This window comes from Aptenodytes forsteri, unplaced genomic scaffold (genome assembly GCF_000699145.1).
Source record: "Aptenodytes forsteri isolate BGI_AS27 unplaced genomic scaffold, ASM69914v1 Scaffold57, whole genome shotgun sequence".
Taxonomy (NCBI): domain Eukaryota; kingdom Metazoa; phylum Chordata; class Aves; order Sphenisciformes; family Spheniscidae; genus Aptenodytes; species Aptenodytes forsteri.
In genome coordinates, this window is record NW_008796220.1 from 3154127 (window position 1) to 3180397 (window position 26271).

Genomic DNA, 26271 nt, shown 5'->3' on the forward strand with positions numbered 1-26271 from the left:
TAAGCTGTTTGATATGGTCTGTGTAAGGAGCTAGGACTCAATACCAGATGCTGTATGTTCTACAAGCTTTTTCTGCAGATGTCTGCAGCCTGAGAAAATCAACAGTGCTTTGAATAACACTCCTAGTAAAAGCATCTTCTTGTCAGAGTCACTGTATGATATAGGATATGAATCCCACACAAGTGGATGAACTGATTTTAAATAATACCATCTGACAATGGTAGAAAAAACTCTCAGTAGGTCTGACAAAGTCCTGGAAATGGCTGTTAGCCTTGGGAAATAAAATCCAGCCCTCTGACAGAGACTACCCATCCTTCTTTCGTTTGATCAAATGGAAAACCAAATTTAATGATTGCTTCCGAAGTTCCAGAGGCAAAGTTTCAACAGCACTTAACACTGCTACCAAGGAGTCCATATCTTTGCCCCTTACATGTGCCACTCAAAAGAAGGGTCTGGAAAAAATGTTTAAGATTTATTTGAGAATAAAATATATGCATCTTAATGTATTTTTTATATTACCACTTTACATTGCCTGCTTGCCATTGCTTTTAAAGAAGTCTCTTTTAGAACACCAAAAGTATAATGTATATGATACAGATACCATTATGCCAAAGACATTCTAAAAGTCTGCCACTGCCTGCATACAAAAGTGAAAAGAGCTACAACTTTAGTCATAAATCCACACATTCAACTGAGAAGAATATCTTTTTTGCTCAAAAATAAGACTGTGGCCCCCGACTTGATAAAGATCTTACTGAATTCACATAAATCAATTTCTAAAATTTATTCTCCATGCAAAATCAGTATTTTTTCTAGTGATAGTATTATGGTCTTGTCTTCCTTGAAAACTTAGGTCTAGTTGTGGATGTACTTTGTCAAGCCAAAGCGGCAGCAATGCCTAATTTTTGCTACGTTAAAGTTAGCTAAATGTGAACCCCAGATTATTAAAAGGGTCAAATGCAGATCTCAGAAATATCTGTAAGATTAAACTCTGCATGTTCACTCCATGAGGGCTTTATGCAAGGTAGCTATCTGAAAATGAGAACTGTTACTGTTTTTCCTGAGTATCCAAATTAAAATAAACTTTTCTGATTCATTTAACGTAAGTGTATAACTGTTTAGGTATCCTCAATTTTAATCAAAGACGGTAGAGCAAAATGGAAGAAAAGAGAGGAGACAAAATTTAAAGCTTGAGGGGCAAAACATACAAATGAAAACATGTTACCTTGTGTAGAGTTAATAATCTATGCCAGCTTATTACCCATGCTGTTCTGTTAGGAACACTGTGGGTCTGTTTTCTAGTGGATTGGGTAAGGATGCATCTCCCATTTTGCAACATGTAGAGCTTGATTATATTGCTTTACCATTTCAACAGACACTTAAGATGCTTAAATATTACTGCTTCTAATTCCATAGCTGCGACACATGTGTGAAGCTATCACTGAGTGCAATTTTGCACAGCAGCCAGATCATATTCTTACGGAAGAATACAGCAAGCAATAATATAGATAAAATAAACCGCAATGACTGAGACAAAATGAAAGACAGAAAACCCTGTTCCTTGTATACATAAAACGTCTATTCCAGGAAATACCAGCAGTTACAGATTACAGAAAGTGCAGAAGCTGGAAAGTCCAATTATACGCTACCTAGATTTTTAAACAGTTTTTAGAAATTTGAGATGGTTTATCATCTATGTGTTTTATAAAAGCTCTTCTATTTCTACCCCACCTGCCATTTTAATATGTGAAATGGGAAACTTGAGTGCGGAATCATAGAATGGTAGAAAAACTTACACCAGAAAAAGTTTGGGACCTTTCCAGAGATCTCTAGTTCGACTCTCTGCTCAAAAGAGGTCCAGTTAGATCGAGTGGCTCAGGACCTTGACCAGTCAAGTTTGGAATATCGCCAAAGTTGGCGATAAACCTCTCTGGCCAACCAGTTTCAACCTCTTGGCTCAGGATTGACCAGTCAAGTTTGGAATATCGCCAAAGTTGGCGATAAACCTCTCTGGCCAACCAGTGTCAACCTCTGTGAAGACTTCCTCAACCTCTCTGGCCAACCAGTTTCAACCTCTGATCAGAATTTTTTTTTTTCCTATTACGTATCAGTCCAAATTCTGTCCTTTACCATGCACATTCAAGCAGGGTCTGGCTCCATCTCCCCCGTATCCTGCCATTAGCCAGTTGCAGACAGCAATAAAATTTCCCTTTAGCCTCCTCTTTTTCAGGCTGAACAAGCTGTAGTCTCCCAGCCTTTCGTCACACGTCAGGTGCTCCAGCCCCCTAAACTTCTTGGTGACCCTCTGCCAGACTCGCTTCAGTATGTCAAAGTCCTTCTTGTACTTGGGAGCACAAAATTGGACAGAGATTCCAGATGCAGTCTCACAAGTGCCAAATACCGGGGAAGCATTATTTCCCTTGACCTGCTGGCTAACCTCTTGCTAACACAGCCCAGTATGTGGTTGGCCCACAAGCTGTACTGTTGCATGGGGTTACTGCATCCCACGTTTGCTTTTGTTGAACTTCATGAGGTTTCCATCAGCCCATTTCTCCAGTCTATCAACAAGGTCCTTCTGAATGGCAGGCCTGCTTTCCAGAGATTTGACTGCTCTGGTATCATGACTCAGTATTTATTTGCCATGCTATGAATTACTGCTTTTATTTAGTTTATAAGATTCAACAGCTAATCATGTCCGAGTTTAATGCATAAAGAGAAAGAAATGCTTCAAGAAAACGCAGTACAAGGGGAGGCAACTACCCTGGTTAAGAGATGTCCTATGCTCACTTTAATTCCTTGCATGTTAATTTACATGGAAAGCTGATAAAACTAAAATCAACATTAACATGCATACTTTGTGTTCTTCATTGTACTTATATTCTTATTCTTACTCTCAGTACTAAAACGATATCCCCTCTAAAAATCTGCCATAGGATCCTATTTTAAGAATAGTCTAAGTGTCAGGTCCTATCAGAATGAGCTTTGAAGCCAAAAATGCTGGTATTTCTAATACACCTCTTAATTCAATAGGAAGCAATGTGTTTACTATTGGATTATCTTAATGACCTTCACCTTAGGCAACAGATCATTTGGCTTTCCTAATGACATCTGAACTGTAGTGTGAATGTAGGTGGGAAGGCTTGGCCCCTGGTGGCTTTGCAAATGGGAACGAAAACTGACAACACTTGTACTTAGCAACTGGGTAATATGTAATCAAATCTTGTGATATGCTAGCTTTTAGACTGGAACTTACTCAAAGGAAGATGACGATACATAGATAGTGACTATTGAGTGAATCAAGTGATTCTCGATTTTTTGCTTAAGTGCCTGCGACAAAGGTTCACAAAATCTTATCTGAATTCAAATACCATGAGCAACATGGACCAGAAGCTAGCAAAATGACCTCTTTACTTCTGAGGAGAAAAACTGCACTGGTCCTGGCTAATCCTGTGGTCAGAAGGCAAAAGGAAAAACAAAACCCCAAACAAAGAACAAAAGAAGAAAAGCAAAGATCAAATATACATAAGGAGGGACAGAACAGAACTCCATTTAGCCCAGGCTCCAAGAGTAGCTAGCCATGAAGGCTTAGGGAATAGTGTAACTACAAGACAAGCTTATAATAATTACCTTCCAGAATAGTTGTACAGCACCCGGTGATCTGTGGCTCAAGCACTTCCTTAACCAAATGCAACGTCTTTGTATTCAATACCCTTCAATAGATTTTTTTTTCCCCATTAAGTTGTGCAATTCAATAGATCTGAGCTCATTTTGGCTATGTTTAGCTGGAGTGCAGCCTGAAAATTACTTTCTGTGCTCCTCTAAATTGTCTGTATGCTACAGACTGTGGATGGAGAGGCTATGATGACACATAGCTTGCTCACTCTGCTATCAGATGGTAAGTGCCAATCTGAAAGAAAGGGATTCTTAGAAATTTTGTAGAAGGTTTGCAGGGCTAACCCATGAGCCTCATTAAACTAGGTTTTGGTTCCCGGCTGGAGTCTAATACTGAGAGAGGCATTGTTATTCCCTTAGCGAATATACAGAGTAAGGAGAGGAAAAAAGGGGCTTCTCTACTATACCTGTCATGTCTACAAATAGCAGATAAATGAACCTCCAGTTAAATTAACTTGACACTGCCTTAGGTTGAGAGGCATGCATCAGTCTCCTATGGGTGAAGCAGGAAAAAATCCTTTCCTTAATACGGGTTTGTGAATGTTCTCACTTGTCTGTTAAATCCAGGACCTTGCCTGTTAAATCTCAGAACCCTCTCTTCTGCAGTAGTGGAAATAGAAGAACACCATCAAACCCCCTTCTATTTCATGCCATAGGGAACCTTCCTCTATTGTCTTCATTTGTTAGAAGATTTATTTTCTTCCACAGAAAGCTTTTTGTAATATGAATCCTTAAATCAAAGGGGAGAGAAATTCAGGAGCGCACATTGAAGCTTGGACAAACAGTGGCTGATGAGCCAAGGTGCTCCTGCACCATGGAGCTTTGCAGGTGGGAGTGAGAGAAGCGGGTGGTTGTGAAGTCTTCTGCCAAAAATATGGGGTCTCTGTGCTGAGGTTTCAGTCTCGCTTTTCACAAGTGTCGAAAATCTCTTCATTGCAACAGGTGAGAAGTGGGAATGTCCTAGTTATACTGTGTTTGAACTTTTTACATAATTTTCACTCTTGTTACAACTCCATGGATTTTTCTTTTGAGTTTTGTGAATCCTGTACAAAACAGTCTCAAAAATGGTTTTATGCAAGTGACTAATTCTTTCAGGAAAGTTTGAGATGTGAAAACTGTTCTCAGTATAGGCCTGGTTAACATCTTACCCTAAGAAATAAACTGCCATTTTTTCTTCATTCAGAAAGGACTTAAATATTAGGCTAATGGAGCTTGAAAGATTAGTAATTTGCTATATAAAGGTTCAAAGACCTGAAAAAAAACGTTTTTTTCCCCCCAAAGCATCTGAATTAAATCCTTTCTTGCAGAAAAGCTTTGTCTTACCCCATCTCTACACAACCTCTGAAATACAAATCATTATCAGCACTGATCTGTTTAATTATTTTAAAGCATGACAGCAATTTCAATAACCTGCTACCAATGGGACCTTTGTCAGACTTCAGCACCGTTCCTTGTTCCCAGTTCTCCAAAGTTTACATAAACAATAACTGTGTTGTGAGTACCAATATATGGTGACTAGTATATCCAAGCAACAAACATGTTAAACACAGGATCACAAATAAACAGTGTTAAAATACACTTAGAAGGAGAATGTTTCTTTAGTCTTACATTTGGCTCCTAATCAAATGCTCTGTGGAAATACTGTTTATATGTATGTCAGTCTACATTTAATTATAGATATAAATAATATATATATAAAATTTCCTTCCAAAAGTTCAGTTAAAACACAGTCATTTGGGTGTCAAAAATACAAAATACAACAGCCCAGAATCTTCCTCTTCCTCAGACAAAGCAAACAGTGGCAAAAAAATACTCAAAGAGCTAAAAGACAGAAAAGCAAATAACACCTTGTCCTCCCAGCAAAACCGCCTAAATTTGCAGTATGAGCAACGCTCACTAAAATGCTCTAAACCCAACAATATTTTACCAGGACTGAAGACCCAAACAAATAGCACACTTTAAGTAACCATAGCAATCAACCCCAGTGTAAGAAAACCCTAATAATCTTAGATTTGTAGCAGCGTAAAAAGTCTATTGATATTATTGGCTATAACAAGAATCGTTTTCTACTTGATAGCTTTTTCCCATTCTGACGAGAATGACACGATATTGACAGACGTATAGATAATAATGAAAAACTGTTTCTATTTCCTGTTTACTTTTAACCAATTCAACCACTACCCAAGAGAAATAGTGTTTTCCCAGTATCCCAAGCATTCCCAAGCAATGTGTAATCAGAGAAACCATTAATACCAGCAGGCTTATTTTTATATTGAATAATAGCTACAAACACTTTGATGCCCAGACAGCTAATTTACAGTTGAGATGGTACTAGTTGTGCTATCTTTGCACTCATCTGGAAACACTGGAGTGATGCAGTGAAATTAATTCCCTCTATATTTGGATTCCTAACTTTGGTAAGGTATGTTTTGCAATATTGAAAAAACATTGCCGAGAGAATAAAGGTTTTTTTCTTGTTTGATGTTCCATCTACATTCTTTTTAATCTCTGCATCTATGTATATCAAAAGAAGTAGACAGCATATAGGGAGCTGGTGTTGACCTTATAGTCTATCAGAGATCATCGTTACACTCTTTTTCTCATATAATCAAGGTTCCACTGCATACACAGAACTTCAGTCTCCAAAAAGAACCACCCCAGAGGCACCAGAAGTACTTTTCCTAACATCTGATGAATTACACTCAAATGTGACTTAAATGTTTTTTGGGGGAGGGAAAAAAAAAAAAAAGGCAAAGAAAAAGCATTTTTCCCTCTGGTCTAAGAAATGAACTTCCCCCTGGATTGTTTCTCTCTCATTTCTGAGTACAGAAACTGGCCTAAGTTACTGGGATGTTTAAACTTTTAGGCAGGTACAGTTAAGTGAAATTCAGCTCAACTTGCAGTAGCGACGCACCGAGCTCTCAAAGCAGCTTAAGGGAGTGGGAGAAGGAGATCCTGGGGTTTTTTCATCGCTGTCCCAGGAATCTAGTGTCCCAGGGGAGGAACTTTCCCGCTCCTATTTGAGCACTTTACTTAGTCATTGTAAGTCCCTTGTCAAATTCAAATCAACTTCCCCTTATTTGGCCTGGACACACAAGTGAGGATGATACTGGTTTACACTTAAGGTTGCAGTTATTTAGTCCATACATCAATGTATCATAAGGTTTTTAACGCTATGGCTTGTCCTTCTGTGTCCCATCACTGGGATCCCTTAGCCCATTTTTGACAATGTTGAGTAAAGAATAAGGAACCTTATTTTCTACCCCCTTTCTTTCCAAAACTTAGTGACTTAAAATTTAAGGCTATAACTTGAGTTGCTGGTGTAAATGGCATAATATTAGAAAGCTGCAATTCTATATGTGGACCAGCACAAGATAAATGGATGATAGATCTGTGACAGTATTTTTAAAGACAGCACGGAAATGCAACAGGGATTACACTCCTATTCTCAAGTGAACCTGAGCAACCATACATACTTGTAGGCATATATACTCCACCCCTTTACCAGTTCCCCAAAACTCAAGCTTTTTACACTTCTAATACTTTTTGTCTTAGTCTTTCAGCCTCCACTCCCCACATATGGCCAGGACAGAAGCAAAATTGTCACTGACAACACAGAGAAATTCTCTGCAAGACAAATACATCCAGAGGAGTCTACAGAGCTGTGTAGCTCACTGTAAAGAAGATACAAACATTTGATCAGCTGAATAGCTCCACAAACGCCACTGTTTAAACTGCCTGGGTCTCCAGTAACTACAGTGGGAGATGAGACACTTAACAAAACCCCAAAACAAATTTAAATATTTTCATCTGTAGCCAAATCTTACCCCAAGATGCATTCTTTCATAGGGCATAGCTGTTAAAATCTAAGAAGGGTTAACACTTATAAACTGTGATTCTAAAAATTAGTAATTTATTTGATTTGGGCACAATATCATGAGATAACAGAAGTCACCACTTAACTAAACGCAAAGATTCTGTCCCAAAATATACCTCCTGTTGACAAGAATCTGAAATCAGTAAGAAAGTTAAAAATAATTCTTTCTGAAGAAACAGAAAAATAATTTATCATAAAAATTATATAGCAAAAAAGATGTGCTCTGAGAAACAATGCCCTCACGCTTAGTCACATAAAATTTTTAGTTTGTCTTCCGGTGTGCAGTTTCTATTAAGTATGTGTTGTCTGTACTATAGCACTAAGCTCTCCATATGGGCTTTAAATCAAATTCCAGTTTGTTATTGATACACCCTGCATGAACAGATACTCCCTAAAGAGTAATGACCCCACACAGCACTTACAATGGCATAATTTTCTCCAGTGAAATGAGCACAGTAGTACTAAAAGGCCTCAGAGCTGTTTCTAAATAATTTCCTGCTTATTTTCTTTGTACATCTTTTCCAAATTAGTACAATGAATTTGAGTATTTCAACACCATCTTTCGGATCCTCCCTTAACAGAAGAGCTCATAGTTTCTTTTCTGAATTATCTCACCAAATCTTAGCTGTCTCAACTAAAGGATGCCAGGTCCATACCCTAGCTCCAAGGGCAGTCAGAATGGAGCAACCTGTGTCCGTGTTCCTGCTCTCCAAGCCTCCCAAAGAGAGTGGCCACAACCAAACCATGCCATGGAGAGAGCTCCTGGCCCAGGCTGCCTCCCAGACTGTGCCCAGGAATTGTTTGGGTCAATGCTACTTGGCTCAGGTCAAAGCGTGACCACACAAAAGTTTTAATATAGGTGATCATATTCCAGTAGGAAGGAATCTTCTTGGTCACTGTCTAATTTACTACTATAGACACAACTAAATGCCGAGTCTACCTTATTTCTGTGATTGAAACAGAGGGACTTCCAGAGCATGATTTCTTGTACCCCAAGGTGCATTTACCTGTGTTTCGGTGTCTTGTCCAGACACAAATTAATTGTATCTGAACGCAGACAAAATTAAATGGGAGCAATCTAACCTTATGTGAACAAAGGATATATTCCAAACACATCTACACTTTATTGCAATCTACTGTATTTTGCACAGGGCTCACTGCATTTCTGTGAGCTTTGTACAGATTTCCCACTAACAGAAGCGTACTAATGAGCAGTACAGGAAAAATCACATCCACAATGAACTTCCTAGAACAATAATATGTATCTGTAGTTTTTAAATACCTAACATAATTGATAGGACAACACACCTTAAAGAACCACAAGCTTCTGCCAATCCCCTTCTGTAGGGATGTAACTTAGTTTTAACATTTTGCTGGCATCTAGCCTGTTTTCAAGGTACTGTATCCTTCTAGGGAAGTTATTTTCCCTCCACTGTTTATTCAAACTTGCAATGTACTATGAAAGCATTATGGTAGCTACTGCAACTGAATTATTGCCATATAACATCTGAGTGTTGGAAATATATCCCTAAACTAGCAGTCAGAGTGACAGATGAATGGTGTTTCTCTTAATCCTAGGGGAACAAAAGTGAAACAGAGCATTCACAGCGTGATGCTCTATGCATTCCTTTGTATGTCAGTTGAGATTTCTGATGGGAAGACTTCTTCCTGGTGGGGGAGGTATTGGAACTATAAAACAAATGATAAAAAATGGCTATTTACAGAATGAGAGAGAAGTCAGCTTTGCAATGATGTTGACTGAAGTTTTAAAATCGCTATACTTGATTTTGATAACAAGACATGGAGAATTTGATAGGGGTTCACATACAAAAATTTAGCAGAACTGGAGTTACCATTCACAGAATCACAGCCAAACCTGCAGCTAGTTTTACTACGGACAGGTCACCTGAGAGGTTCAGAGTAGCAACATAAGGACACAAACACCCAAAACTGCATCTCTACCCAAACCGCAAAATAAGGAAAAATGCAAAGATTTTAAATGAGCATGCACCTCCTTCCCACACCAATTCAGCCATATCCCACAGGAATCCTAACTCTCCCCTCTAAATTATTTTTAAGAGACAGAGGAAAGCAAAACTGCAATCCACTTGCAAGGTTTTACTTATCGTGAATTCTGTCATGCAACAGGCAATAGAAGGGAAATTGAATTCCCGAGCACCACCAGCTCTGGTTATTCCAGAGCCTAACCTGGACAATAACAAAGGGGTGTTAGGTAGATCGCCGTTACATGTGTTATTCTCGAGAGACTGTCATCTGTTATGAAGACAACGTCTATGATCCGAATAGCTCTCCTTCACGTGCACAGTTCAATTACATCTATGAACGAGAATAGTTTATTCCATCTATAACTGTTCTGTTCTTACGCTGAGGAGCAGCGTTTCACTGGTGGTTTAGTGCTATCTTAGGAGGGCAAAATACTCACTGTTATGAAATGAGACAGAGGTGCTATTCCAGTTTTTATTTTGTTTTGATTTTGCCAATACAGTTGGCTGGTTTGCTACTATTTATTGCTATTATTGAAGTTTTTATAGTAAGTCATCTAATCACAATGTATCAATAACATAATCTCGTATTATGACAAAGTAATGTGAATTTTGTTCTTAATTTCTGCCCTGTATTTTAAGAGTATTCCACTTTCCTTTCCACATTGCTACTATTACTGTTTTTTAGATATATTTGCTTCAAATTAAAACCACAGGATACATCAATAAGTCTATATACAATCCTAGAAGAATGTCCTTTCTTTTTAATATGACAGCGTTAGTGGGTGTTTTTTAGTCAAAAGTGTAGAGTTGTTTGTTCTCCTTTAGTAATGTTTGAAAGTGGCTTGGAGCTTTGCTTACTCCTCCGTGGTACAAATACAGAGTCGACCTCACAGAACAGCAAGTGATCTCATGAAGTCTTAGCTCTAATTTTATAAAATGTTTTAAAAGAAATGAATACAAACAATATTTGCTTTTTTTAACATAACTGAAACCATACTGCTAAACAATCATATCCTGTTTAGCCCATAATGACATCAGAAATATATGTATATCATCTGCTCCGGACAACTTAGCATGATTTTGGCCCAAGGCAAAGTGGAACTGAAATTATTTACAGTTGTCCAAACCAAGACAACCACACATTTCTGAGGTAATTGATACCTAAAAGGAACACTGCCTTTAGATCACAGTTCATGATTTAAGTATACTAATTCCTTAAAGAACGCTGTTAGAATTTTTAAAGTGTCTATTAGATTTCCTCCAAAACTTAGCATGGGTTAAACAATCTACTGCACAAAGAAAATGTGATACACGAGATTAGTCCATCCACTAACAACTCTTCCTTTAGGAATGGATCGCATTTCCTACTATCTTTGATTCCTTTCCACCCACCTCAAAGTGACAACAAAATCCCAAACAAAACAAAGCCAAAAATATGTTAAACATTTTGAATAGCATGACTCAACCAATCTTTCATGTTTTATCATTAGTTTTGAAAACTAATAAGAAAGAAAATATATAGTACTGACTTCATACCTGTATATAATTCATTCTAAAATAAGTAGATCTTGATTTTTCTTTTTTTTTTTAACATGGAAACAGATCAAGAGTTCACAAAATGTAATAAAGTAAAGCAATTGAGAGAAGAATTACTTTTTATATATATATACACACACACACACTACAGGTCATGAATTATACTCTAGTGAGAAAAAAACAAAACATGTAGTCAGATGAAAGATAAATATTTGATTACAGGAACACATTCCTTGACAGACAAACACAGAGTCAGATTTGTCCTTGTCTAGGGCAGGGAACTTCATACTCCTAGCAACTTGTGTAGTTTTTTACACCAAAAAAATATTATACTGGAATGACAGAAGAGAATGTGAAGTCAAGCACACAACCCATTCATTCAGAACAGTGCTGTTATGTGTTTTTGTGCGTACAAGCTCAAAGGATTTGCCTGCCTTTATGCAAAATATAACATTTTGCATAAATAAATAAGTAAGAAAGCAAAGCAAAGAAAAGAAACCATCAGTTTCCAAAACACAAACAGTGTTTGGGAACAACTGTTCTGTGACACTGATTCTCGGCTGGGGAGAAATGGGACCTGTTACTAGCCAAATTCTTAGAGAGAAGGGATTCTTGATTAGATTTTGAGTAACTGTAATGGGGAGAATAAGGGTTAAGAGGACTGGGAAACTCCCAGTTCTGAAAAGGGGCTCCGCTAAGAAGAAAAAATGAGACTTACAACTAGGCAGGATAAAAATCGGGTTATTTCTTAGAATTTTCCATGAAATCCTGAAGCTGAAATGAGGCCCTAATAGTCAAATATTAAATACAAAAAAATTACTGAATGCATCAGCCACCTCAGCATGGAAAAGAAAATCAAACCAAAAGTAACCAGCTTCTACCACTGAAAGGGTATAAAAAGCACTCTAAAACCAGCAAGTTTCCAAAAGCCACATACACTATATTACTGACTAAAAAGGATGGAAATTGGCCCAAACACTAGTGTGGGATTGTCAGCATGCTCCTGGCACAGTTTTGCCCTTGACATTCAGTTGCCCACACAAGACATGAGGAGGAATTGGGCACAAAGAGGGGCCATGGGCTGTTCTCCATATTCGCTACGGACAGGGCTACCAAAAAGACAGGGTAACCCTGTCCACCTACAGAAAATTTAGCCACAGGGACCGAAGCCGAGCCATGTTCGCTTAGGGACATGGTTTAGTGGGCATGGTGGTGTTGGGTTGACGGTTGGACTCGATGATCTTAGAGGTCTTTTCCAACCTTAATGGTTCTATGATTCTATGTCACCTGCCTTCAGGGCCAGAGAACTGGCCCTGGCCTAGTTTATTAATTAATACAGATACAGCCTTTGGATCTTATAAAAAATTAAGAGTAAATGACATTCAAGAAGATGCTCTGCTGATAGAGAGGACATGGAGTTGATAAGATCTATAAGATGTACTTGCTATGATGTAGTATCTTGTGCCAGTATTGCTAAACCTCAGTGAAACCGAGTAAAACTGGTATCAAAACCAACTGGTATCAAAACCATCGTTCCGCAGACTTCCATGCTAACACAGCTATACCGCTTCTTGATCCCACCTAGCTTTTTGACAGTGATATGGTACTGCATTCTGTAATGTAGACATAATTTTTCGTAAGTACATAGATCAGAAAATAGGACTTGAAAGCAGGATGGAGAGAAGAGCATATACTGAAGCACATTTGCACAGAATATTTTAATTTTATTTGTAAGCTGCGTTATATGAAAAGAGTCCTCAAATGCTATTGAAACAATTTTCTAATGAGAGGAATAATGAAAAAGAAAAAAATTGTTGTGAAAAATGCATGTGAAATGTTTATAAATAGAATCTGCTTCCTAAAGGAAGGAAATACAAATACATGGCAGACAGAAAGATCCATAACTACCCTTTCATAATCTTCCTTCTCAGCATGCTTGCTTAGATATCAGGAAACATTTGAGGGAATAAGAAAAATATGGAAATAGGATTCTTCAGACCATCTGGACAATAGGAAAAAACATGTAACAATGATATAATATGCAGCATGAAAAAGGCATCAGACCAGCATGATGTATGAAATATTTCACAGTTTTCTCTGCTGGAGCCGGGTATCAGTAAAAGAAAAGAATTACCTCCATTCGCTCTTGCTTGACGTCATCAATCTCATCATCTTCAAACATGGCTAAGAGCTCTCCAGTCTGGTCAATGGAGTTGAGAAAGTCTTGAGCAAGCTTCTGCCGTTTGTTGGTGTTATTACTGTTGAATTTGTCTTCACAAAGGTAAGCAAAGAACAACAAACAAGTTATTTGGCTTCTCCAAACATCAACTGATGTCCCTAGGAGGGACATGTTTTAGAATCAGATGCACTGTGCAGAAAAGGCCTGTTCTTGCTGTCCTCCTCATACAAGTTGTGCTACCTGACCAAAGTGATGTCACTGCTGTGCTGCAGTAGCACTGCAGTAAAAAATCAACTTTAGTGTTTTCTAGTATAACCTCATGTTTTTTCGTAATCTAGAGAAACCTAGTCTACTGCTCATATATCATTATTTCTCACTGAAGGATCCACAGCGGACAGAGCTGTAGAAGAAACCACCCTTCTTTGGTTGTACAAAAACCTCACTTGTACAACAGAATATATAGAGGAAATGCTCTTTCCTGAAAGCACGCAGAACATCCTTATTACCTACAGCCTAAAGCAAACCATAGCACAAACACTAAGATGCAGCTCCACAGGTGACGAACCATTGCTCTACAGTAAAACCTAGAGAACCCTGGCAAGGTGATCTCTGTTGTTCTAAACAGAATAGCAGCTATAAAGACATTAGCTTCACAAAACAAACTTAATGGCTTCAATTACCAAAGCCTGCCAGAAAATGCAATCTTTAATTCCCAGATGAACCGTGTTTAGGAAGCATTTCATGAGCATCTAAATGGCTTACAAAAATTGTTTATTTGTTTTAAATAATGACACAGACTTAAGTATGAAAAAACCAAAGCTGTCAGGTAGGAAGCTATACTGCCAGATTGTTTGCACAAAACAATATACTTTCATGTGTGGTGAAAATAAAATGCCACGGGCAAATTAAATCTCAAATGAGTTGACAAAAACTCATCCACAGATTGACGAAGTCAAAGCAAGGAGTACAATGTTTACCTAATATCAACGTGGATGCTCAGAGGAACCAAACACAAGGAATTCATTGTAAGGGAAAAAAATAAAAATAAAAGGCTCTGAGAAAGGAAATAAGTTAAATGCAGAAAGTTGTGTATGGACATTGCTAGATGTTATAAAAGTATGGCAAGCTTTAGATTTGCTATGATAAGCTTTAACTTTTTACAAAGGAAATGCTAATTCTTCTATTAATATAAATCAACAAAACTTTATACCAGAAAATTATATGGCATAAATTAATGTATTTTTAAATCACAGAGCTTTTCCTTTAAATGCATTGCTTATAAAATCTGTGACTTGCTCATTGAATGGGGAAACAAAAGTGTTTCTCATTTTTTAAATTACAGATTCAAAGTTTAAAATGTTAAACCACACTGAAAACAAGCCCAGGTCATATATTAGTATACAATGACTTCAGATTATGGGGTTTTTTTTGTAAAACATGTCAAAACCCTTTGATAATAATTTAACAAATGTCCATTCAATTGCACGCGGTAGCTGCCGCATTTAAATTACACATGCTGAAATCAATTAGCCCTTTAATCAGCACCAGTTTCTTACTTCGACAGAGTCCTGACATTAAGCAGTCTCAGTCATCATTTGGATGGTAGATGCAAATACTTACTTTTGAAGTATTTCAAATGGAAAAGCAGAGATTTTAAACCAAATTACTCCGAAGACAATATTTTTCTGTCTTTAACTATTAAGCAAGACATTAATACTTTGCATTGAGCTGTTCAGCACTTTTATAAAATATCAAGCCTCCCCCAAATTAAGTAATAGTCTTTCTACCTTCAAGGAGGTCATCTTCTTCTATTCCTTTGACAATTTTAGATTTGTAGTCTCGAAAAAACATGTATTTAAGTAGCCTTCTAAGCTTCTTCTAAGACAAAAAAATACATTTATATTACTATTATATAGTTATTTTTTATTTAGACTAACTTTGAAAGAAACAAACAAACAAATGGGTAATGCATTGTAATACATACTCAGCAAATATAATTTTTTTCATGTTCATAATTTTTGATTCTGCAGAAAATCCATACATAGAAAGTACATCAAGGTCAGTAGCAATTCCACAATAAATATTATTTGAGCTCCTTGGTACTTTGCTTGCCGACTGTGAGACAGAAATGGGTTTGACTTTCAGAAAGCAGTAATTCAGAAATCAGGCTTCTTTAGGGCACTCCAAAATCTTTGCTTAGTTTGGAAATTCAAACCTACAAATGCATATTTTCCTGAACTTTGACATCCATATTGACCACTGCTTTCAGTATGGCCTTATGGATCATATCAGATAAAGAAACTGCAATTGGTTTTCATGTTTAGTGTTTTTTAATTTTGATATGGTTTGGGTCATTAGGTTTCACGTACCGAATGAGGAAAGAAAAACAAAGGGGAGACAAAAGGGGGCGGGAAAGGGGGGAAACTAAGGAATAAAAAGAGATCCAGGAAATAATGTTGATAAAAATAGTTGATAATAATTTTTTCATAATTTTGAAATTTGAAGAAAGAAAATGAATCTAATCTTCATATGGAAAATTGTGTTTTTTTAATTATTGACCTGCTCTACTTATTATCCAGAGAAAGCAAGACCATCCCTAAATTTGGAGATTTTAGTGAGATAAAGTACAGGAAAAATATTACAAAGGAAACATCAAGACAGGATTTACTGACAGCCTAGATGCCAAAAATGTAATGTCGCACTGTCAAATGTCACATCTACACCCTGCATAACTAGGAGGAAATTAGAATGATTGATTTTTAATAAAGGGGATATAAAGGATAAGGATCGATACTTATACCTTTATTAAGAAATTGTTTTGAGCTCTAAGGTACAGTACCCACCCTAAAGCTAGTGAAAAAATCTATTCATAATTGAAGTTACCGGAAAAAATGAGAATTAATTAAAATGTTATGCAATTATTGTACTGTGCACAATACAATGCAATTGCAGAGCAGATATACTTTTAAATAAAGCTATTCATAATGATGGACTCCTTTCACATAGGTTAAGCAAAGCTTTAAAACACGATAAGCAGCTTACTATGTAAAGTAAGAAAATTCTGTTTTATTACTGTACCTTATCTTTGCGCATTAAGAACAGGAGATCTTCAGCAGAGATGACTCGAGCTCCTCTCAGCTGAGAAATTTCAGCTGCTTGCTGCAACTAAAATAAATTAATAAATTAGGACGGCTGTTTCTGTGTTAAAAAATTTATTCACTCGGGTTTGTTTTAAATAAGTTCAGATAATATTTTGCATGGTAGTGCATAGCAAAATACAAGCTATGCACTAAAACACAAGCTGGAACTCTCAAAGGTGTCACTCACTAGGCTCTTGTTAGCCAAGAAATGAATAACAATTTTACAAAAAGACTGAAAGACTTTTGACAAATCTCAAGCAAAAGCTTTTTTGTTTATATTTAAAATGAATGCTTTTAAAAAGCGCTACATCCCTTTTTTTCTTTCCTTGCACCACGTTAGCCCAGAAAATGAATATATAATTCTCTCAGGCAATGTAAAACTGCCAAATTCTTGCCATAGCACTTTATCTGCAACTGTGGAAGGGTGGCTGATCCCTCTCAAAATTTTTTAGAATAACAAATATTAATTTTAAACAGCTTACCTAAGTATTTTTTGAAAGAAACTCTACCCCTACTTGACTTATCATTAGTACAAACCAGGCTCACATGAAGACTTTTTTAGGCATGCTCTTATTTCCTTTGAGAAAAAGAAAATGAATTGATAGGAAACACCAACTCTATTAATAAATTAATTGGAAAAACCTTCTTGAGCAGACCAGGCCATTCAGATATGGAAAAGATAAAGATGGGATTGAGCAATGAATGCCACAAAAATTGATAAGAGGTAGCCAAAGGAGTGTAAAGCAGAGAACTGTCCTCACCTCCGTCGTGACAGTGCCTCTAAAGGCCCCAAACTCCTCAAACTGTGCTGTAAAGAGCAAAAATCTCTTTGTAAGGGACTAAGCACGTCAGCCTTGGATTCACCTTCAGTAGGTGCAGAATATTGGGCTAGTTTATACACAAATAGATCATATCAAAACCAGTACAAGATTAGAAACCAAACTTGCGCAAGCTGATGCTTATCAAACTACTGGGCTAAGGAGGTCCAACCCAAATGCACAAGAGAAGTCTATGGGATTTGCTCTGTTCACCTCGCTAGCCTTTGGTTCTGGCGTAAGATGATGCTGTAGAGTAGGTGGAATAGAAAGGATGCTTCACAGCACGGAATATACCTTATCCTCTAAATTCAAAAACATTGTCCAAAAGGCAAGATTTAATCATGATTTCTTTGCTCTTATCCTCGTTAATAATCTGATGGACTGACAGTGAGCACAGTACAAAAGTTATCAAAAGGAGAGACACCTTAAAAAATTCCTGATATTAAAACTCATACACACCTGTAACACAACTGATAAACAGAAATTTAATTTATTTTCAAATATCTCTAAATTCTTCTTTCAGAAATGCATTAATGCACCTGAAAATAATTTAAAGAAATCCTATCCTTCATACTCACACTAGCAATGGTTTCACTCAGTATCACTGGCTGAATAAGTATATTATTAATCTGAGCTCCCATGCTGCTATGACTTGAAATAGGCCTATTCAGAAGTTAAAAAGATCAACAAAAACAGTAGCTGTTTCTAATATCCATAGGAGGAGGGGGGGGGAAACGATTTTCATTTTGGCAAGTGTTCAGTGGGCAAAAGATTCAGTCCATAAATCATAATACTGGACTGCATTAATTTTTTTCCACACTAATCACATGCATACAAAACGTTAACTGTATCTCGTACGCACAACACAAAACATACTGCGTGAAGAGTTTCAGATTTTCCCCTTGAAACCCTCTCTTGGCCCTTCCAGTCACAGAGACCAGAGAGATTTCAGGAATTCAGAAGTCACAGTAATATAATCTTACTTGAAAAATGTAAGAATGTGAAAAACGATAGTTCTATTTTTTGGCATAAGCAAAACTGTTTCTTATTCTGATTAGTTTGAGGGCACACAAGCTACTTATATTTCTAACATAAAATATAAAGAGCTGGATAAAAATAAATTTACCAAGAACGAGCCAATATTCATCTCTGGTGTAAAACTATTGCAGTTAATGGATTTATGCCAAGGCTGACTTTGGCCTCACTAAGCTTAAAAGTGTTACAAAACCTGACCTTAGCATGGTGATAACACAACACAGGTTTTCCAAATATCATATAAAACAATGGCAGAAATATCCGACGTGAAAGTATGCTCTAGTTCCCTAACACATATAGGACCGTAACTATAATCTTTAAGGTCCCTTCCAACCCAAACCATTCTGTGATTCTATAAGACATTAATTTTCCTACCATAAAATTCAGATATGTTAATTTCTGCGTGTAGCTGAAATACGTTATTTTTCCAAATGATGAACACGTGACAACGTCATTTAAAGCAAAGAGTGTGTGCAAGCTGCTTACAGGAACCTCCCAATGAAGTAAGGAAGAGTAAGGAGAGGAGGCCAAATTCACGTCCCATTTGCATCTGAGTAAATCCTGAATAACACTGTTTACATTAATGGAGTTATTCTGGGCTAAACACAAGATCAAAATCTGGAATAATATTCTCAGTTTCTACCAAAACAATGAAAACTTTATTCTCGTATTGCCTCAACTTTTGCATCTATTTTATTTTAAGGAATGAACACACAGTATTTAATTTCTTTGGCTTAAAGAAAGCAAAATACGAAAATAATTACTTCCTGTACAGTTATAAAATATGGATTATTTATCCAAACAGACCATAATGAGTTCTGCATTGGTACACATGTTTACCTGGGAAACCAGGATATGCTCAGGTAAATATGTATCCAAGCAATTAAAAAAAAATTACGTACCACACAGCTGAGGTTGGGGGGAAGATGTATTTATAGTTTTAACACACACATAATTGACTCATTCAAACCACAACATGAGTGCTTTGCTATAATTAGTATTATAACAAACTGTCTTATTTGACTGTCCCAGCGTTGCCATTAATATGCAATAAGCCCCGATTCCTTAATTTCCGGAGCTGAAGGCCTTGTTGAGTCATTACCGTGGCTGCGTTACATGATGAAGGGGGATTTCAGGAAGCCATACCAAAGAAACGATCCATCTCCGAGCACCCAAGCATTTATCATTCCAGAAAAGCAATTTTCAGCTATGCAACCTTGAAGTCAGGAGGTCTTTCACCTTTCGCTGCGGTGGAAGCATGGGGGGTTTTTACTTTGTGAGCAGCAGGTCTGCTGCCCGTGACTCCAGATGATAGGCGTGATATAAATGCTGCAATAACTTTTTATACATGAGGTTACTATACGGCAACAGTGGAGATACGGCAAGAATTTCCCACCATCTCCCTTCTCAAGCCTCAGTGATATTCAGTGCCAGTGACAGAATTTGGGCAGCAGCACTTCCAACATACTCACCGTCTTTTCCTAATTTTTTTTTAAATGATTAAAATTATTTAGTCCACACTACAAAATATTTTGTTTGGGATTATCTTGAAGAACAGCAAACAATCCAAATTACTTAGCTTTTTAAAGAAAAACAGGCTAAATTGCCTAATACCAGCAAACAATACTTGAAACCTCAGAGTGTGAATATATTTTTTATTACAGCCAAATTATGAACCCCTAAAAGTGAAGTTTAAATAACGGAAGTGTTGAAACGACTTTAACTATAGGAGCGCAAATAGCTCTGTTAATAATTAGGAGTTTATGAAAAATAAGTGTATTTTACAATTTTTCCTATTACAAAGAAGGTAGTATATACAGTAACTATATTTTAAAGTCTAAGAAGAAATGGCTGGGGAATAATATTTTAAAATGTAATCACTGGTTTAATGACTTTATGAAGTTAACTTTCTTGGCAGGATGAACTGAAGTATGTTAACAGTCACCTTACGGCTATTTTCTTTTTGCAACTTCTGCAAATTATAGATTTGTTGAAAGGAGTATTCATTCTCCTATGACAGAAGCACAGTTACTTCAATGGTACTGTCTGCTTTTTCTTTTTTTTCATAATTATTTTTTCTTCCACTACCTCCAAAGTCAACAATCACCGATACTTCTACAAAACCGTCTTGATGGACAAACAGACAAAAAGCTGGAAAACAAACATACTATGTTGTGACATAATCCTTCCAGTTAAACTGCAGGACGGAGTCGAAATGGTAATGTTTGCATGCCTTGAAACTGCTGGGAGCCAAGAATAATGCTTCAGGAGCTATGATTTTGTTTTCCTTATAGAAGAAAATTAGATCATAGCTCACCTGGCCGAATTTTTTTCTGAGGCAGGAAGGTTGTTTTGTTATTAAATAGACATTAAAATGTCCTATTTTTTCATCTTTTCTAGATCAAAAGTATGCAACTATAAAAATACCAAAGAATATTCTGAATTTAGATATAGTGCTGTAAATGTATTCCAAACAGAGCATCCCAATACTTTTTTGAAGGCAATTAAATAGAAGAGGTAAATACAGGTTTTCACTTAGATCTTTCCATATAATATGTCACGTGCTACTAATGCTGACACCTGAGCTTCTAATTCTAACACACACAGGAAAAATACAGAATTTGTTTCCACAACTCAGTATAGGGACGTGCTTTATGCAGTTAGCACATCCTGGGAGGATCATTACATTACGGAGTCCATTAGAGCACTCTAATAGGTAATGATTTAGGATGACCACACAGGGGTTAAACAGCATGACTAAATCATCACAAGCTGTCTAAAACATAAAACTTTCATCTGCAGATTAAAAGACAATCAATTTTCTTGTTATTAAGTATCTGTTTTCAAATCTAAGTATTTTATACTGAAGACCATTTAATGTAACACCAGGTGATTATGTGTGACCTTGAGAAGATAAAGGTCTGCGTCCCATTTTGAGGCTTTAGAGGAGCACTTTCTTGCTTGACATACAGTGAATTTCAGTCCATGCAGATCATGAGAATATGAAAACATCAGTTCATACCCCACAGTCCCTGGCATTTACTGAGAACTTGTTTTCAAGTATGTAATTTGTTATGTTTGTTTCTTCAAAAAAACCTTACTCTTTAGTCTCTGAAGCAAGAACGACTGCTTCGTCTTGCCTTCTAGCAGGTGGCAACGGCTTTTGGTTTCCACAGTTCAGCCAGCCTGAAGAGCTGCATCCGGATACAGAGAGTCTGCAGCCATTTACTAGTAGCTGGAGAAGAATTATCCCAAAAGCATCTCCAGCAATAAGCAGGTTACACCAGGACTCCTTCCCTTTGAAAGCACAAAGAGTACGTCTACAGGTCCAATACTCAACGATGGTTTTGACATCAGAGGTGACAAGCAGTTGATATAAATTCAAGGTCAGGTTGGACGGGGCTCTGAGCAACCTGATCTAGTGGAAGATGTCCCTGCCCATGGCAGCAGGGTTGGAACTAGATGATCTTTAAGGTCCCTTCCAACCCAAACCATTCTGTGATTCTATGATTCTATGAAGTCAGACTGTTCTAACAAACATAGGAGAAAACAGCCCCTTCCTCAGCTGCCTTCAGACTGAAATTGTGTGAAAGCCAGTCCTACGAACTCCAATAAACAGCCCTACATCTCAGCCTGCACGTTTTTAACCATACCACTGCTATCAAAGACAGATTAGTATGATGATGAAAAGATATCTTGTTATTATTCCCATTTGTTTAAATTGAACATTTTAATACAATTTTGGACATCATCATCATCTCTCTTCATTCTACTGACAACTCACATACTTCTTTTGATTATAAAAAAGGTTGCAGGGCTTTTTTGGTTTTGATTTTTGTTTTTTAGCAACAGAGTCAGTATAATCCAAACAGAAGAAATGCAACAAAAGAAGGTACATACTTATAGGGAGAGAAAATAGCAAGAGCAGAACACCCTGCAGCTTGCTTGAGCTGATATTCTTCATGTTACAAACACGTTCCTTCTAAACATACAAAAGAAAGAAAAAAAAAATTCTGAAAAATGTACACAGCCTTTAGAAAACTACATGGACTCAGCCTGTGTAATGGAATGGACTAACAGGAAAATGCGCCGTGCTCCTGGACCTTACCTATGGTGTACCCACGGTTTCACCCTGCTGGAAAACCCTGCAGCTGGAAGCGGAAGGCTTTCTACTGACCAGTGTCCTAAAATTGAACATTACTAAACAATTCTAAGTTAAAGCACATACCATTTCTTTTCAAGGAAATGTATAAACACAACATCAGAAGAGGCGAGACTGTATTTGGCCACCCAGGACAACTTCAGACTGTACCCTACAATGCACCTCAGAGCAGTAGATTCCCAAACCACAGTGATACATGGGGTTATTCTGCCACAGATGTGGACACTTATGAGATTTACATCCATCTGATCCTCAAGTTTATCAAGCTCCTGCTGGACTGAAGCTCTGCCATTTGTCAGCCGCCCCCCAATTTAGTATTATCAACAAAGTTATTGAGCATACCCTGTGTCACCCATCCAGGTTGCTGATGAAGACATATGGCCCTCATTACTCTATTCTTTACCAATGTCTAAGAGACTTAAGTGTTGCTCCATAGGAAAAGGAGGGGGAAAAATAGGTGAAAACTTTTTCTCATGTGTGGAATAATTCAATTTTCACAACGGATTCTGCATGTTTGTTCAGCTCCTTGGATATGGTGTAGTAACTCCTGCAGTTCAGTAGGCAGTAGAGCAGCAGTCCCACCACGAACTGGGAATAAGGAAAGCTGAATCCTTGTGCTCCCTATTTTTGTTTTTTAGCAGGCATAAACCACAGCTGAGCCCCACATTTGTTGACACTCTGAACCATTCTTGTTTAAAATATAAACAGGTACAAATATTAGAAAAATGGTACCTTATTTTCAAAGCCTAGGCTCTGCTACTGAAAGTGAAGATTTGTATCTATTAGGCACTGTATGATTTTTTTTAATTATATTGGGTAGATTAAATAAGGAAAACAAATTTCCAAGTAAATGGTGAAATTAATACTACTGTTTTACAAAAGATGAGCTTTAAATCAAAGTCTTTTTTTTTTTTAATCTCTTCTTTATAAATAATTTAAGCTCAACTTCTTAAATTAGAGCTTGTTGTTGCATTGTCACACAGGAAAAAGAATTAATGTCTTTATGAACAATAACTACATTTCAACTTAAGCTTCAGGCATGACTTTTTCCTGTTTTTCCTACAAAGTGTGAACTTTGTAGATACGAAAGATTCATTAGCCAATATGAAACTGAAAAATTCTCACGGCCAAAAGCATTCCAACCTCTGCAAACACATCCCGGTATTTCTGAAGAAGATGAGTGCAGAGGCCTTCTATTGACCGTCCATGTTCTAGGACTGTCCGGGTATTCTAGATGCTGAGGTAAATGGTGCCATCCCTCTGTAAATCACCGGCAGCAAATTTTCCCTGTATCTAAACTAAATAAATGCCGGTGTTTTGGAGGAAATCATAATAAAACTAACTACATTTGGATTCAAACTTTCACAACGAGCTGTTTCATTTTTACAGCAGTATCACTATAGCTACTCCAAGTTGAGAATCTCAACCTTAACTGTTACTTCTATGTTACATCTTTGAATGCCTTTTTGGTACTAAACATTACTTTGAAAAAATAAGAATGTGCAATCTTTTCAGCAATAAATGCACTCACCTTTCCTTTATAAAACAAAAAAAGCAATTAGAAATCGCCCTTCTTAAGAACTGAAGATAATATTATTTTTGAATATTTAGTCTATTAACTCAGATTTATTTCCTCTCCATCAATTATTTCTATTTCTTTTCTTTCTCCAGTATTACTATGGCATGCAAACCAGCAGAGGTTTACATTATACCACAGCTTCCTGTCCTTTGGTTTCAAATCCCAGAAGAAACCACCATTCAGGATTATTGTTACGCAGTTTCCAATGCTGCAAGCAGAAAAAAACCTGTTCTCTGTTGACTGAGAGACCATCTAATATAAACAGGCTTCTTTCTCCCATTGCTGTAGAGAGCAACATTTGTTTAAATCATGCATCCTTACATTGCTCACACAGGAAAATAATCATTGCCTTGTATTAGTTTCACCAGGACACTAAATAAATACTCTTTTTTTCCATATGACAGCAAATTGGAATCAGGCTTCACTGTTTGTCACAGGGAAAATAAGACATATATTTACCTATTCCAAGCACAGAGATAAAGTGCTTTTAGAGCAAGCCTCAGGCTAATGAAAGAACTGCAAAGCAAGTATTACTATGAAGAGCAGGCAACCATCGGTGCACTGAATATAGAGAAGACAGGACTTTGATCCTCTGGCTGAACCGATACTAAAGTCATAAAAAAAATTTCTTCAAACACCAAAAAATGAAGGACAAATACATACTTTAAAAAATCAAATCCCGCAAAGGACATAAGCAGACATTGCTTTGAAAATTCAGACTAGGAGACAGAAGGAGAAAAAAAGGATTCAGGTTCAATCAAAAATACAAAATGGCAATACTTTCCATTAGAAAGCTCTACAATTATTCACAGCCCTGAAGAGATATGCCATTATGTTCATACTTGGCAATACTATGCTAGTGGTGGAAGACTTTGTAAGTTAAAAGATTTTACCTGAAATGATTCACATTGGTCTTTCTTCTTATTTTTTACTCTCATCTGCTCAAATGCATGTGTCGACCAAGCGGGAGCTTCTCAGTTTGCATGGTGACTACAACTAAATGCTACAGGATCGCTCAGATTAAACAGTGAGACACAGAGTACATGTAAACGATTACTGGTTTAAATGGGTTTGCGATGGCAGAAAGACCATACGGGTGTCTGGGCTTAAGGTAACTTATACTGCTTGCAGAATTTTGACAGACGGGTAAGTGTCATCTTGCAAGATGTACCCAAATTATCAATAGAAAAAGAAAACAATAATAGAAAAAAAAGAAGTGAAAAACATTTAGTTTTAATGCTTTTTCAACCACAATATATGCATGGAGTGTACATTATGACACTAGAGAAGGTCTCAGCCCGTTCTGTAATCTTTAATTTTAGGGAAAATCATTTGTTAATGTGGTACAAGGGATAATCAGAATGCGTAATGAAATAGGAAGTTCTATGAAATTTTTCTCTTCTATCAAGAAATCTCTCTCCCGTTCATTTCAAAATGGCTTCAAATCCTAAATCTATAGCACCTTTCTTCCAAGAATCTTCTAATCCAAGATAAAGATAAAAATAGAGCGAAATTTATGAAAACAATAGTTGCAGTCCAAGATAGACCCATTTTCATGTAAGAATAAGAGGAAAGGAAGTCCAAATTTTTGTGTGTGTGTGTTGGTTTGCTGTATTTTCTTTTTTATTTATATGAACTATAATTCCCAGAGCTTCAAAAAATACAAGGTAAATTGTACAGATGACAGCATGAAGATGACAGATTTTCTCTTGCGAAGACGAAAGAAAGAAAAAAGGAGGGAGCTCTCACTCAGAGAAAGAAAAGAAAGCAACACGAAGGAGCATAAATGTAAAATCTGAACAACAGATATTTGTGTCTGAAAAATGGCACTGATTTCCTAACTCATATTTAATGTTCATTCTTTAATTAACACTCATTTCCCAAGGACACAAGTTTGAAAAGGCTGTTTCACATTACTTTAGCACAAAGAGAAAGAATCACTTTTAAGCCATGAAAAGGCTGGGGAAAAAAAATAAACGTGCCTTCAGAACAAAATCTCCTCTTTATTGCTACTGCAAAGTTATGAAATTAAATCTATTATTTGATTACACTGGATCAAGCAACAGGAAGAGAAGGGAGTGTTTGAGTCACAACATCCCTGTAAGGATAAATTATTACACTTCCTCTTGCTAAAAGAGAGTTTTAATGGTCTGAAACTGGGCAAATGGTTAAAATCAAACTACTGGGAGGTAGGAAGATCTTGCTAACATAAAAAACCCATAAAATGTCCTTTGAAATTCGTTACAGAAATATCGATAGCAATAGGG

At 36.9% G+C, this 26271-nt stretch overlaps 1 protein-coding gene across 1 annotated transcript in view; it reads right to left on the minus strand.

Moving 5' to 3' along the window:
- Positions 1–26271, minus strand: part of SUPT3H (SPT3 homolog, SAGA and STAGA complex component) — a 292512-nt gene that overhangs the window by 77925 nt on the left and 188316 nt on the right. The window contains exons 4-6 of the mRNA XM_019474573.1: positions 16349–16435; positions 15058–15148; positions 13226–13362 (exon numbers count right to left, since the gene is read on the minus strand). Of these exons, the coding sequence (XP_019330118.1) occupies positions 13226–13362; positions 15058–15148; positions 16349–16435 (315 nt within the window). The remainder of the gene's footprint in view (positions 1–13225; positions 13363–15057; positions 15149–16348; positions 16436–26271) is intronic.